At 40.8% G+C, this 16,152-nt stretch overlaps 1 protein-coding gene across 12 annotated transcripts in view; it reads left to right on the top strand.

Moving 5' to 3' along the window:
* The window catches only part of FOXN3 (forkhead box N3), a 201,461-nt gene extending 193,804 nt beyond the window's left edge, over nucleotides 1-7,657 (top strand). For all 12 annotated transcript variants that reach the window (XM_071745814.1, XM_071745812.1, XM_071745817.1 and 9 more), the window contains one exon: nucleotides 188-7,657. In XM_071745814.1, coding sequence (XP_071601915.1) covers nucleotides 188-737 — 550 coding nt within the window. In that variant the 3' untranslated portion in view covers nucleotides 738-7,657. The remainder of the gene's footprint in view (nucleotides 1-187) is intronic.
* The last annotated feature ends 8,495 nt before the right edge of the window (nucleotides 7,658-16,152 follow it).

Consider the following 16,152-nt stretch of genomic DNA (forward strand, 5'->3'; position numbering starts at 1 on the left):
CTCTGGCTGGTGTTATGTGTGGAGTCCAACCCACAAGTAATTTGAGTCAGGCTTTGAAACCATCTTGCGTGGACATGACTTTGATAGTTGTGATTTTAGATTTCTGTCAGCTGGCATTATCATCTTCCACACTGAAGCAGGATCACATCTCTGTGGCTTCTGAGATTGCTTTGTTTTGTTTCTGCAGGAATGGAATCACAAACTGCCGGATGCGGACGGAAAGCGAGCAGTCCTGTGGCTCTCCAGTTGTTAGCGGTGACCCAAAGGAGGACCACAACTACAGCAGTGCCAAATCTTCCAACCACAGGAGCACATCACCTGCTAGTGACTCCGTTTCCTCTTCCTCTGCTGACGACCAGTATGAATTTGCAACTAAAGGTAGCCAAGACAGCAGTGAAGGAAGTGAAGTTAGCTTCCAGAGCCACGAGAGCCATAGTGAAACAGAAGAGGAGGACAAAAAGCAAAATCGGAAGGAGACCAAGGATTCTTTAGCTGACAGTGGGTATGCGTCTCAGCACAAGAAAAGGCAACATTTAATGAAGGCGAAAAAAGTACCAAGTGACACGCTGCCTCTTAAAAAGAGACGTACAGAAAAGCCCCCTGAGAGTGACGATGAGGAGATGAAAGAAGCAGCAGGATCGCTCCTACATTTAGCAGGAATTCGATCCTGTTTGAACAACATCACCAATCGGACGGCAAAGGGGCAGAAAGAGCAAAAGGAAACCACAAAAAATTAGAACAAATCAATGATTTGTTTGAACTTACAAAGTTTTGTTTCAGCACGTCAGGTGAATTCTAATGATTTGTGGCAATATCAGCAATTTTTTCCTTTTTTGTTTTTCTTTCTATTTGTTTTTGTTTTGTTTCTTTCTTTTTTCTCTTTTTTTTTTCTTTTTTTCTTTTTTTTTTTGACCCTTAAGATGTTTTATTTTTAAAGGAGATTGAAGCCATAGAACTCATACTGACACTCAGCTAATTTACAGAAGCTTTTCATTACCTGAAGACAAAAAGTTAACAAAACAAAAAAAGCCAAAATTGCCATTGCTTTCTCCAGCTTGTCAAAAATGCGTGGTTGAATACCCAGTGACATCAGCATTAATGTGATGGGAGTAAAATTGGGCACTTGGAAAATCCCTCTTATACTAGAAGAGATGTGCATAATTTAGTGATCATTCAGGCGTGGCCCTTAAGAATTTAATGGCCTTACGATTGGGTTAGGAGTGAATGTGAATAAAGAGATTTTGGGGGAACGAGGAGGCACGTAGTTCTCAGCACCAAACCAAGAACCATCTGGTGGCACTTGGATACTCTGTGCCATACAAGTCTTTGGACAGGCACTGGTGGCAACCGTGCAAACCGTAGTGCACTTTCAGTGCTTCACGTACTATATGTGGCTCATAATGTGAAGACTGATAACTTCAACTCTGTATGCAATGGGTTTCAGTGAAATAACAAGAAGAAATGGGTGGGGTAGGTCAGTGTTTAGTAGCATCGTTAATCATTGAATTCTGTCTTCTATATTAAATAAAAAGAATGTTCAAAAAGCCATAAGCCCGAAGATTGGCACCTCGTGCAAAAAATTATAGTAATAGGGAAAAACAAGCTATGTCTTCTAAACTGCCTGAGTGAAAAGCAATCAAGTCTAAGAAATTACAGTAGATACTAAGGAAAGAAATACATCAAAATCTTTTTCTGTGGATCAAATCCTTGATCTTACTGGGGAAACAAAGCTACAAAACCTGCCATTAGTAGTATTCTGTATTTAAAAAGAAAAGGAAAGCATACTGGTGAAAAGTAAAATTCACAAGTTCAACAAAAGAGCTCCTACACTGCCCACAGAAGTGAGTGTGCAGTTACTGTCAGTCAGGATTCATCTGTGCAAAAATGACAACAGATTTCCAGATTCAACCAGCGTAGCCAGCAGAAGAAATTTGATCCACATTGCATGGATTCCTTTTGGGAAGGGGGGAATACAAAAAGCAAACAATTTTTTTTATTCAAAGATGACAAAGTTCTTGTAAGGTAAATATGTATTTAGCATGAAGCATGAATTATTTTCATATAAATATAGAACATAGAGAAAAAGGCTATGCCTCTAATTTTTAAGCCCTTAGGCTTAGAGTTTGGGTTTTTTTGGTTTTTTTTTTTTTTGTTTTGTTTTGGTTTTTTTATTCTGTTTTGGTTTTGTTTTGATTCTTTTTTGTTGTTGTTGGGGTTTTTTTGAAGCAGGTGTTAAAGGTTTAACCTTCTTCAGGGACAAACACTGACTGTTTGGGAACTTACTCTGCAATATTAAAAAATAAAATCTTCATGCTCTGGTAGGGCTTGGATGGTTGAATTATACTGCCTTGTCTGCACATTCAGCCCCCCTCTCCCTACTTCTGTTAAAAAAAAAAAAAGAAAAAAAAAAGAAAAAAAAAAGAAAAAGAAAAAAAAAGTAAAAAAAAAAAGTAAAAGTGTGTCCTTTCTTCGTCTGTACATGTGTAACATGACGCAATAATTTGAGGGCAAATTTAGTAGTGAGTGTGTATGACAGAATCAAGAGAATAATGGGAGGTTAATTGGTTAATTGAGGAAAACTCTGATTTGATTCAGGAATAAGTAGACAAGAAAGTAGCTTTGCTAATTTACCATGAAAAAATGAAGTTAGTAAAGAGCATTACTGAGGTGTCCAGAGTAAAAACAGTGTTATAGAGAGCGTAATTCAGGTATAGTGCTACTCTCCTGGTAATGATGACTATTTGATTGGAGATCCCTACAGCAGAGGGAAGCTGTGAAATAAATAGAACAGTCTCTCTCACCTGGATTTATTTAATTTGCTGTGAAAAGTTATGCACTTAGAATATCCTAGAGTCAAGAAGAAAATCCCAAGAACCAATTACTTAATAGACTGAAATGGTCTGTTCCTTAAAAAGAATATAGGTTTATATTTATCCCTAACAGCTGTTTCAGGCAGCAGTTTAACCAAGATGGATCTAGTTCATGAAGAGGGAGTTAGCAAAGGGTTTGACTTCCTACTCAGAGGAGTAAACTTAAAATTGCATTTGGAGATGCCCGTGGTGTATGTTCAGTTGGGAAGCAGAAGGACTGAAGGATTGGGGCTGCTCGAGACCTGTTCCTGTGCTGTGTGAGGATTTTGTCATGTAAAGAACAGGGCCACAGTGGGGGTAGCATGGCAAAGCACGGCCATCTCACCCAGTGTGTCCTGGGATCCCAGAGATGCCTGGAAGGTGCCAGAGCCCAGGACACCTTCCAGATCTGCAGCTGCGGAAGGAGAGAGCACGGAACAGCTCTGCACTCCCTTCAGTTTTCTGGGGTCACTACACAGGGGGTTGATACCCTGTGTCCTTAAGTTGGGAAGGTGCAGATACTAACTTTTGTTGGGTGCCTGCAGCCCTTAAGATAAAGTGGGGGAACAGAGGAAGGACTTCTCTCCCTTGGCCAGGTAGCACAGAGATGAATGAGCCATGGGTTTCCCCTTGTGTAAAAGGACTGGGATAATTGACTTCTTCCCAGGTCCACACTCCCTACAGCCAATGTCTGCAGAACCACAGAACCTCTGCACAATAAAATGTGGTTCGTCTTTTTACAGACTTTTGGGAGAGTAATTTGAAATATAAATTATACAGTATCGGTTTGCCACCACCTTTGCACAGTAATGCATACCAGGTGAGGAGCAGTTTAATATTTATCAAAAAGTAGCATTGAAAAGTTGAATTCCGTGGCAGAAATTACTCTCAAACCATGGCTCAGTCTCCTCTGTCCTCCAGAGAAAGCATTGTGGTTGTGTGCCAGTGGCCAGATTCTGTCCACAGTCAGAACACTAACTCCAGAGCAGCTTCACTGATTGCAGTTTGTCAGTGCAAATGAGACCAGGATCTGCTGAACAAGTTCCATTCATTAATGTGGACTCTTGGTGACTAAATATATAATTATCACTAGTATAACTCACCTTAGAAAAAAGTCTTTCTGCATAAGTATCTAATTAGGCAGATGATCTTTTTATATATATATATATAATCCATCTAAGACTTCAACAACTCCTTTACATACTTGCTGGTAAAATGAAAATGTTGGCAAGCATCTATTTTCATGTAAAATTTGTTGCTCTTAGGCTGATCTGCTAAGGAGGCATTATATGGTAGGAGTTTATGAAGTTTGTTCAGGAACCAGCAGTTTGGCTGAGGGCTACTGCCATCAGCAGATTATTTCTGAAGTTTAAAAACAAGTTGTCCTTATTTGCCCTTACTCTGACTATGGATGAGAAGTACATAGTTTGGATTTATACAGAATGTTAAGGAGTCACCTTTTAAACCATTTTTGTGCCTGGCCTACAATGGCAGCTTTGTCAGAACTGGTTCTACTCCATCAGAGAAGTTCTCTTTTTTAATATGAATTGAGACTGATTTGTTTTCCAAAAAATATACTGTCAGTTTTTCAATCCAGTTATCTCTAGTTTGACTGACTCATGCCAAAACAGAGTGGTAATTTGCACTGTATTATGAACTCTCTCACTAGCCAGATGTGAGGTGGTTTGGTTTTGCTTGTTTGCTTTTCTTACTAAGCCATTTTGGAGTGAAAAGTCATCGAATCTCTAACTTTCCATTTTCCTCACTCTGTCAGTATTGCCAAATTAGCATTTCTCCAGGACAGGTAGGGGCTAGGGGAATCCCAGTAGGTCAGCAAGCTTTGAGTGGCAAGTTTTATATAGGCATGAATTGTAAGGGTTTCTGGACTTCATGGTCGGTTCCTTTGGAATATGCCTTTTGGAGCAAGAAGCTCTTGCAGGCCAGAGCTAATGGCATAAGCAGATTTCACCAGTGTCTGCAGGGAGGTGAAGTCTGCTGGTCATGCTTGCATTCTGCAAGTAATTGGATGTCCTGCTGCATTTTGATGCAGATTTTGCCTGCATTTAAAAACTCAAATGCAGGTCTTGAACAGCTTTAATATATCACCCCATAGCTGTTTCTGAAAGCAGCCTGATTCTGATCTTCTCCTGGCAAGACAAGCAGTAGTTCTACTGAGATCACAGTGTTTTACAGCTGAAAAGCCTGATGTGGGAGTATGGAGATGTGCCGTGTAAGACTGGAGAACTGTCCTGTGACTGTGTTCCTTTCCTTCTGGCATATTCAGTTAAAATCAATATTCTGGCTCCCCTGCTACCTTTGTGGGAGAGGGGAATCACAAAGGAAGTGCATCAGCTCCCAGTGTTTGACTGAATTACTGTCTACCTTTGGAAAAGATACAGAGAAACTGTGGGGGCTGCATTCTTCACTGGAGTGAGGTGGAGTTACATCAGCATACGTTAGCAGAGAATTAAATCCTAAATCATACACTAAATGGCACCAGGGATAAAATTAGCTAAACAATGCTTTGTCCCATTTTCTTGGCAGCTGCAATTGGTTTTCACCAATGATTTTGGCTCCCAAATCATCTAACGATGTAAATAGTCCCAATCTGAGGTGGTGTTGAAGGTGTCTGCTCTCCTTTGCAGTCAGTAGAGCTATAGACACCCAAGTGCTCCTGGAAAGCTTTACTGTTTCACTATTACTGCCATTTTTCCTTCATTCTGGCCCTAGGCATTTTTGAAAGCATTACTCTCCTTGTGCTCCAGGATCTGAATAAAACTACCAGGAGAGTGCATGTCCAATTTTGGATGCAATGCAATTTACTTCACTTCGTGGAGAATGCAAACCCAGCTCCTTCAGGTATGTCAGTACTGCCTGAGTAGCTCATTGGCATATTTTATAGGAAATATTTTGAAATGTTTTCTTGACTTTGCCACCAAAAGATCATTTGAACCATACATCCTCCTGATTGTAACAGATTTATCAGTGTTGACTGTCTGACCAGTTAAGTTTTAGTAGTGTTCTTCACAGCCCTCCAGTAATATATCAAACACTGTTATGCACATAATGCAGCACTGTGATCTAATTTAAATAATACTTTTTTATTATTTATACTACTCTATGTAATATACATCAACACTTTGCTATATAACCTAAGTGATAACCCTCTTCTTAGTTATCTGCCAAACTCTGAATTTCTGTTTGGTTTATATTGCAGTTAGCACAGTTACCAAGTTGTAATGATGTCTCTTTTCCTTTGAAATGGGATGTGTATGTCAAACTATACATTTTGTGTGTTTCTGTTTTGAGCTGGAGTTTATAAGGATTTACACACAACATTCGGTGTTCTGTATAAATCTGCATACATTTGTGAATTCATCTGTTAATCATCCTTTTATTTAGAAAGTATTACTTGATGGTGGTTTATTAGGGGTTTTTATTTTTGCATTTTTATTTTTAGTACTGGTTATTCTTGAATTAAGCAGAGACTTGTCAGCTGGGTTGCTTTATCTTTGATCATGTACCTGACCTTATAATTCTTCCACAGTTCAGCAAACAAGTACTAGCTTCACTGACCAAAAAAAAAAAAAAAAAAAAAAAGTCTCAACCTAATGTGTCTATGGTGCTGTATTTTGCTGGTGTACATTTAAAACCAGAAATGATTTAAAGGTCACTTTCGAATTGTTCCGTTAAGTAGCCTTTCCTGGTTTGGGGAGTTGGGGTTTTGTTTTATTTTAGCATTCAAACAAGGTATATTTATCTGAAGCTATATAATGTTTTTTCTACTGTATCGCATTTACTTTTTCAAAGAGAGGGAAATCGATCTGATACAACATCCTTTCACAGTGAATGGACAGGGGTTTTGTTTCAGTTTTTTATTTTCAGTTGATTTTGTTGGGCTTTGGATCAGGCCAGCAGTTACGAGAGCTCATCATCCAAGGGTTTAAGGGATAAATGACAACTTGTGCTGGCCCTCAGTGCTAGAAGGGATTTTACTGGATGCTAAAATTACATACTGAGTTCTGGGATGGCTGATCGACTAGAAATGGGAATCTTTTTCATTTGTTTACTCTGGCCTGAAATCCCAAGGTGTTCTTTTTTTGTTCAGATGCAGTTGAACTTGAGTACATTTTTAAGTTGCTAGAGCATTGTACTTTTCCTGAGTATGTGTGCGGGACAACAATTGAAAGTCACACCTGTATTTGATAACCAGTTCCATGCCTGCATCATTCACACTCACTACTTAAAACTGCCATGATGTAAAATGTTGGGGGGAATGATTTGTGTGTGTATGAAAAGCATTATGGACTTTACATTTTTTTTATACTCTGATCTGTAATTTCAGATATTTTGTTTTACAGAAAAAAAAGTGATAAAGCAATCAAAAGACCAAGATATTTAGTATCGATGCTTAAGGGTCACAGGACCTTAACTGGCCAATAAGTTAATTTAGTACAGTGATAAGCCAATTTTTTTTCCTGTACTTGGCGTCTGAAACTGCCAATTCATCAATATTAAAATACAAACTGTGATGGGGAATGAACAGTGATGTTAAGTTGTATTTGTGTTTACCTAAATGAGCAGTCCGAAGGCAAGTGCAATCAGCTGATCTTTAGGAAATAAGAAAATGTTGATTTAGAGGCATACTTGCATTTTACATTTTCTTGATGTGTAATCATATTGCCAAAGACAAACTATTTCATCAATTATTATTGTAAATAACACTTTCCCAAAACCTACCATAAAGTTTCTGTGATGTATTGTCTTCCAGTTGCAATAAAAATTACTGAGTTGCATCAATTGAAAAATTGCAGTTGTGTGAATGTTGGCTTCAAAATGTGCTCAGATACTAAGGAGGAACAGCAGTGATTTTTAATTTTTTTTTTTACAAATCAAGTAATTCATTAGCAAATAGTTCTGGCATGATACCTGTATCTTCTCTGCAGTAGATATCAGCTCATATTAATTTTCCGTCATGTTCAAATAGCCAGACATACTCAGTTTGTTTAGTTAGGACCTGATCTTCTTTTCTCATCTGTTTACACAGCCTGGAATCAGAGCTGAGTTGACTCGGAACTGTCTCCCTTTCAAAATTATCAACAATCAAAAGAGATTCACTAATAAGACAAGTCTAATAGTTTATAAATACATCCTGAAAAACATTGCTTTCTTACATTTGCATCAAACCTCCTCAGGCTTTATTCTGGTTTCAGCAGCACCAGAACTCTTAATACTTCTGCCACGTTACTCCTTTACCTTGTGGCACAAAGGGACTGTTTGCAGGAGGAAAGCCTTCAGAGCCAAGAGATTCAGAGCTAAACACTGAAACTGACTGAATCCATAGCCACCTGTAAGTATTCTGCTTGTCAAATACTTGGAACCTCCCCTGGTCATCTTGGGCAGGAATTGCTAATGCTCTTTGTACACTGGTGCTAAAAACTCTTGGGTGCCTCTTTGTACAGATCCAGCAACCCAGTCTAGAGCTGAAGAAAACAGTGCAAAAGTCACCTCTTCAGGGAGTGAGTAATAGAGGGTTGAAACAAATTGTAGTTGGCTCATAGCTTTCTCCAATCAAATAGTATAAAATCTTACAAATAAAATCATTCCCTAGGCACTACGGTTTGAAAGTGTTTTATGAATAGCTTTATGTATCTATAGATTAAACTTTTAAAAGGACTGAGAAATAAGTCCTCTTGTTTTTTTGTCAAACTAAAATCTTTCCCACACCTGGTTGGAGATGCTGCTGAAGCAGGGGAGGATGTTCCTCAGCTGTGTGGCTGCTTACAGCTGGAACTCCAGCTGACCCAGAGCTATGGAAGTGACCCCACCACATGTCTCAGTTCCATCCTGAGCAGTTGGTATTGGAAATCACCACAATAGGCATCTGAGGTATGAGCTGGATGTAAACAGGTCCTGGAGAGAGGGGTGCAGAAGAAACCAATGTCTGAGATAGGCATGAAAAAGCATAAAAATGCCCAGCCCCAGTGTCTGGCCACTCAATTGATACTTCAGTGTGTTCTCTGAGAAAGCTTCAGTTTGTAACCTGTCCTCTTCATCTCCTGCCACTGCAATGGAACAAAAGGAGAAAAAGCTAACTCAGCCAAGGAGATGAGATGAGACTGGTGAGAAGGAAAAAACACTTAACTATTCCCTGGACTATCCTCCTCTAATGGCTCCCCATTAAACAGGTACCATGCCACGCTGTGGGTGGATCTGTAGCAACATGGAGGAGCAGGGAGACCTGCAGATTCCACAGAAAATGCTCTAGCCTTCAAATGCAAGTTTACCAAGAGATTGGGCTTGGGCTTAATTCAGCATAGGGCATCAAATGATCGTAAGTGGTCTTAATAAGTGGTCTTAAACTGTTTAGGTCAGGCATACTATTTAAGATATGTTAAATCCTGGTTGTGTCACGGGCTTTTTTGCAACCTTGTGATTTTCCTGTCATGAGCCTAACAGACTCAAGTTGTTTTACTTCATTGCCAATTAACATAGACTTCTAATCGTTCATTTGGATACTTAGAAAGGACACAAACAACTAATCGCTTACATAAACCACCTGTCCTACTTCTCTCCAGCCTTAATGTCCTTATTTCCATCATGGATTACACTCAGTTTGTCAAAATGCCTTTGGCAAGCTGTTGGGCAGTCTGCAAGGTTGAGTAATGTGTGTACCAGCTCTTTCTGCTGCTCTTGGGCCCTCGCTGGTTGTCCTGCTGGCTTGTGCATCTTGGTTCCTCTGCTGTGCTTTATTCAGGTACTTGCTCCAGCGTAGGCTGCCCACAGGCTCCAGTCCCTCGGGACCTCACATGGGTCTCCAGCAGCCCTCCCTCTGCTGTTCCTTTATTAAATAAATCTAAGGAGGAGTGAGTACCCCCTGCTCCTCTGACTGCCCACAGTGTGGGCACCCAGACTCTTCCCCCCATTGCTGACCTCAGCCCTCAGGAGGCTGGTTACCAGCTGTGACAACAGGGTGGTTCCTGGCTGGCTCCCACATGGGTGCTACTGCTGCCCCCATGCCAGAATCTGTTCCCCTGTGGCCACTGCAGCATCTCATCCACCGTGGCTGTGGTGTTTGGCCCACTCAGGGTCTGTGACATGGCCCCAGGAAACCCAGAGGACAGGTGCCATTGCTGCACCCTGCGATGGAGCCCTTGGGTGCAACGCAGGTCAGAGGGAGAGAGAGCACCATGGGGGCTGAGGTACCCACCCTGCTACGGGCACCCACCCAGGGGCAGCTGCTGCTGTGCTCCCAGCCCCCTCCTTATCTCACAGCTTGTTCTACGTTCTGCAGATCCTGCCTTGTGCCAGGAAATGAAGTTAAAATGTTTTCTTCAACATTTGCTCCTGAAAGAAATATTATAAAGGAGTAAATCCTCAGCTTTAACACAGTACAATGCTTTGGGCACGTTCAGGCCACATAAGATAATTAAAGAGTTTTTAAACTTCATCATAAAATAGCTACTATTAATAATGGTGAGAAGCTGTGGCAAACTCTAGTAAAACTCTGGTTTGGTCTGCGGTAAACATCTGTCAGAATTAATAACAAACATATACTCTGCTTTTACTCTTATGCTTTTTGACATAATTTTGATTGCCTATAAATCTGCAAGGTTTGTTTATATTTCTGTTTGCATTAGGATTGGTTGCTGCTTTAAATTTGATCAGCAGTGCTACTATTCACTGTGGTCTAAGAAATCAAATAATGATTGTGTATATGTAGCAATCTGAGCATTACAGTGCAGGAGACTGTAAACACAAATTTTGAAATCTCTGCTTATCATCATAAGTGATGTTCCCTCCAGGTCTTTAATGACAATCAGTTTCTAGAGACATTTCCCAAATAACTGTCATAGAAAACGCAGCATCTCTTTTTGGTAGCTTGGTTCTGGAATGCAGCACCTTCCTGCTGCTGACACACAACTTCTGTTTTCTGTCAGCTAGATAATACATAAAGATAGACATCTTTGTTCTGTTTTTTTAAATGAATACTAGTACATCAACAAACAGGAGGAAAAAACTTACTAGATGCACCTTAGGAGTCAGAAGCTGTACATTAGGGATACCCTGTATCTCGGTTGCATATTTTGGTATGATGCAGCAGATTCCCCCTGAGCCAGCATTTCCATGTGTACATGCCCAGCCTTAAAAAAAGAAAAAACAAAAAAGAAAAAAAAAAAAAAAAAAAAAAAAAAAAAAAGAAAAGGCTTATTGGCAAAACATAATAGAAAAAGTAGGATGAGTTAGAATAACAACAAAGAGGTTGATGACATGGCTGCTTTGCCCTTAATTAGGACAGGCAAACACTGAGCCTTTCAAAATAGTACAGTCTCATCTCATTCGTTTACAGCTTTGTTTTTGTATTTCTGAAAAAGGAATTGCTCTGTGATGCAGGGACCTGATTTTAATCATCTTACATAATCTCTGCAATCATAGTAAAGAGCAGTGCTGTTCGGTGGTTTTAAAAATAGCTTGATTCTGCTATCAGCATACTAATTAATACACTTGCTTATTCCACCCTAGTTCATTCACTGTCTCAGTTACAGAAGCCCTTATACCTGGGGTGTAATCAAACCACTGGCTTTGTGTGTTACAGGACTGTCAGAAGCAGTTCGTCAATCAGGAGCAGACTCCTGTTCCTGGTGCCACCTCTGCTACCTCCTGGTGCAGCAGTGGGGAGGAGCTGAGCCTGCAGTGAGATCTGGCTGGTGGGCCACTATGCAAAAAAAAAAAAGCTTCTGGGGATTATGGTTTAAAAGGCTGCAAACAGCATTCAGTCAACCATTTTGAATGGCTGAGCTTTGCAAAGTAGGGGGGAAGGGAAAGGGAAGCTCATGCTGACAGAAGGTGGTAGCATGGGAGGTTCCTGAGGCATCCAGGAGCCATAGAGAAAAGACAGGAGGAGAAGCCCTGTCAGAAGCAAGTACTTGGTAGCTGATAGCCCCTTTCTGAGGGACTTATCCCTCATCATTTTTTCAATCATCTTGCCTTCTCCAAGGCATTATGGCTGCTTGTTCTGTGCCACCACCCCAGCACTCTGGCTGCTCCTGGCCATCTGGGGCCCAGCTGCCTTGTGTGACTTCCTCACCCAGGTACCAAAGTTAAGTAATAGTAAAACACTGCCTGGAGGGCTTTCCTGAACTTCAGTTAGGTTTAATGCTGTTGCCTCCTGTGGGCTGGATGGAGTCTGATGAATGCTGATATGATTGAGAACAAAATCCTCACCTTAAAATTATTCCACATGTTAAATGACTTGAAAGAGAATCATCAACCAATTCCTGGGGACCGTGTCAGAGTACATCTCTGCTGTTGAAAAGTCACATCTCCATCCTCCTTTCTTTTTCCTCGCTATTCTATTTTGTTTCATTTTGGGCAACTGAGCCATACAGTAGGTGGTAGCAGGCTGGATGCCTCAAAACAAAATGTGAGTTCTAGGTACCTTTTGCCATTTTTTCTTATTTCTGTTTTTATTGTTATTTGCAAAGGTATCTCTCTGACTTAGCCCAGCATCTGACCTCTTTGACAGGTCTCACCTTACACAAGCATTGTATTTGCTTTAGTAAGCTGGAGTGTAAACAAACGTGAAAACAAGGGGCTGCTTAAATTGGGTGACCAAGAAGCCAAATTGTGTGGGCATTCAGTGCTCCCACACAGGCAGTAGCTGTTTGCTTCCTCTGCTGCTTTACCACTCCCTTCAAATGAGGCTGCAGTAAAATTAATAATCTGTGACAATGTATCAAGCTGTAAGCAAATCAGTCACGTCTATCATGCCAGTAATACCATCCCCATCAATAGGGACTGGAGGGATCATACAGGGACCCTGGTCTGTAGGAGAAGTCACTGTTGAAGAGTTAAGGACTGGGCACGGTCAAGTGCCCATGAGAAGCTGGGCTTGGAAGCCTGCATTGTGTGGCCTGGTTTAGAGTGAAGTAGCAGTGGCAAAAAAAAAGTGGATGAGTTATTTGCAAGAGTTGAGAGAGATTTCTCTTTTATTTTTTTATGCAGTTCATCTTGAAACAGCAAAGTAATAAGTTGTGCATGGCTGTGTTTGCAAGGTAGAATTATAATCATTTCTGGTTCAGGGTTCAGGGGCAGAAGAAAAGATTATTTGCTCAAAGGCAGGCAAAGCTTGTATCCCTTCAAGAGCCTCCAGTTGTTTATTCATGCAGACTGTAAATGCCACTAAAATACATGAGAGCTCTCTATGAGGATAACTGTCTGATGCGTATAAAAATAAAAGACAAACATATTTCATTTTAGAAAGAAGACATGTTACTATAAAATACAGATTTTGAGACAAAATGAGAATCTTGAATGTGGCTGCCAAAGGAAGGTGTGGGCTCTCAGAAGGATTAGCCTCTCAAAAGTTTTCCACTGGGGCATGGTCAGGTTTGGCAAGATGAGACCCAGCCCACTCGTTATGTTAAGGTAAGGGTTAGGAGAGAGAAAAAGGCTGGAGCCCCAGTACAGCTGAGGCTGCAAAGGGGCTACCAAAAGGAAGGGTTATGTTGCCAAGAAAAAAATTTTCATGGGAGCCAAGGCTGAGATTTTGAGGTGAAGGCTCAGCTCATGTATAGCCAGGGAGATGGACATAACCTGGAGCTGTGGTGTGAGTTGGGATGTGAAGGAGCTGCCAAGGCAAAGAATAATCAGCTGAGAGGGTTCTGCCTTGACAACTTTTTCATTTGGGTCAGGGTGTTCTTGTGTCTCCTTACCAGTGAGTCTTACCAAACTGCATCTGCTTACTGGTGCCTCTTACCAGAGTGCTGGGTTTCATCTGCTCAGCTTTCTGCTGATGTAAGAACTCATGGAAAAGACCCTGGTCCTAATACCAACATTACCCAAGTCTACCTTTGGATTTGAATTTTCAAACTACACATTTTTGTATTGCAGTCTATCTATTTTATAGCTATCACAGTGACAAATACTGTGTGGATTTATTGCCTCTAAACACACCACACATCCTGGCTGGGCTCAGTCACCTCTGTCAGTAGAGACTTGTACTCCCTCTCACACTTACCCAGAGTCTGAATGTGGTAGTTACACATCCAGAGAGATGTGCAGGGATGTGGTGTAAGATGCAAATAATTTTCCACTGATAACTGGTGAGGAAAATCTTCAGCCTGCCAGAACTTTGTCCTGCCCTCCCCCTCACTTGAAGGAAATTTTATGTGTGAATAACCAAGCAGGTATAACTAACTCTGGAGGAATACCAAGGAAGCAAGAGGAGAAAGCTTCCCCTTACATATTGTACCAGTTTTGTATTTGTATTATGAGGTGAGAAAAAAAAAACTTGTGAGTTTATTGTATTTTTGGCATTTCTCACATTTCTCAACTATGATCTAGTGGTTGGGCAAAGGTTGTCTTAATTTAGTACAAATAATTTTCTTTTTGTCAATCCTGACCCATGGGTACCATGTTGGTAATCTTGTCAGAGATGCTGCCATCCAGATAACCAGATGATCAGTCCTGGTACCACTGAAGATGGCATCAAAATTTGAATTTGCCAAAGAGCAGGGCTGTCCCTTGAACAATGCACATCTGTGGGTATGCCTACTTACATGTGGTCAATTTTTACAGTTTTAAAATATCAGAAGATGCAGTTGCTTCTTTTCCAAGCCTAAAATGCTTTTATCATTTCCTGGCTCCCTTTCCCTTTACACAGGGCTGTTCTGTACAACTGCTGAAAGTAATCCTTGCAGACATGCACCAAAACATAGCTATGATTTTGACCCTCTCTTCCCCATGTACATTATCTCATTTCACTCTAAAGGACCATCTTCTGGGCGGGGTACTGCAGATCCAATTAAATATGCTTCTGTATCAACACTGCTCCTAAGAAAAATATATTGAGTGGTGAAGCTTTGGACCTACTTTAATCAAGTAGTCTAAACAGGGCTTAAGCTTCAAAAGCCTGGTGATGCTCCCAGCTTCAAAGCCTTACACTGAATTAATTTATCCTGAATGTTCTAATGCTCCCAGCAACCCTATGGATTATAATGTTAGAGGTTGCAATCATGGCTCTGATTATATTCCCTAAGCTTAGACTGTATTGATCACAATGTAAAGGCAGAAAGGAAAGTGGAGAACCCAAGGAGAAAGCAAAAGGATTTGAACCCTTTCAACCCTGAAAGGGGTGAATCTGTTCAACCCTGTAACAGGTTGCTGAGAAAGAGTATCAGAAAGTGTTAACCATTGTTTTTTTCTTGGCTGAAGATCTAGACTGATATGGACTGAGTGTCAAGGTAATTTCCAGACTCCTGCTTGCATAATGTTGTAGGTCTATTATGTCATAAGCATAATTACTTGGCAAAAGGAAGGTTGATTTGGATTTTGCATGCAGTAGCTAGGATCAGTACAAATTACAGTATTAATCTTAGAAATAACATTTTTCCCCAGCCCAAGAGAGAGGTAGAAGCCATTGTGTTTAGCCACCTGATACTAAATTGTGTGCACTAATCACACAGCCAATGCCTGCTCAAGGAACAGACCTGGTAGTGCTGGGTTAACAGTCAAACACATGATCTTAAAGGTCTTTTCCCACTGAAATTATTCCGTGATTCTATGATTCTAAGCACATTCTCATCTTCATCAGCCAACATGTTTATATTAGTAAGAACCAGCAGGGCTCTTTATACCTGCCAGCTGATTCACTGAACACCTGTGCCAACACAGGGGAACGGCTAACCCAGTGTGCACTGTACTCTAAAGATGCCATTAAATCCAGAACAATTTGACCTTCATCAGTGAGAAGAGAAACATGACAGTGTTTGCTTAAACAACCATCACTGAACCCACTCCACAGTCGATGTGGGATCCCTCAGGGCTGTAGACGTATCAGCCAGTGTCATCTAATTGTTTTATTTGAAACACACAGGGCTGGTGTTCTTTGGTCCTGTTCACCTTGGCAGAGGCCTGGGACAGTCTATATGGTAGGTCCATCCTGGCAGAGTTCCACCTGGTGAAGTCTGTGAGTTATTGCCCATCAGTGGAGAGTGTCAGAAAACCATCTCCAGGTAACCCCCAGAATTCCTTCAGTGGGCCCTGCCTGTCTTTCAGAGATGATAATGGGAGCAGCATGTTGGTGAGCAAAGTGTAAAGTGAAGATAACTTTTGTTATTAGGTAGCCAGCTATAGGCACATTTCAGTACAGACTGTCTTCTGCTTTATGGAACACAAAACCTAGGAGGCGATTTCACACAGAGATCTCTGATTACTTCAGCAATAATTTCTTCTAACAGCCTTTCAAACACTTATTAATAGAAAAAAATATCAGTTCAAACTGTCTTCCCCTCACACAGAA

The sequence above is a fragment of the Heliangelus exortis genome, chromosome 5, assembly GCF_036169615.1.
Source record: "Heliangelus exortis chromosome 5, bHelExo1.hap1, whole genome shotgun sequence".
In the NCBI taxonomy this organism is placed as follows: Eukaryota; Metazoa; Chordata; class Aves; order Apodiformes; family Trochilidae; genus Heliangelus; species Heliangelus exortis.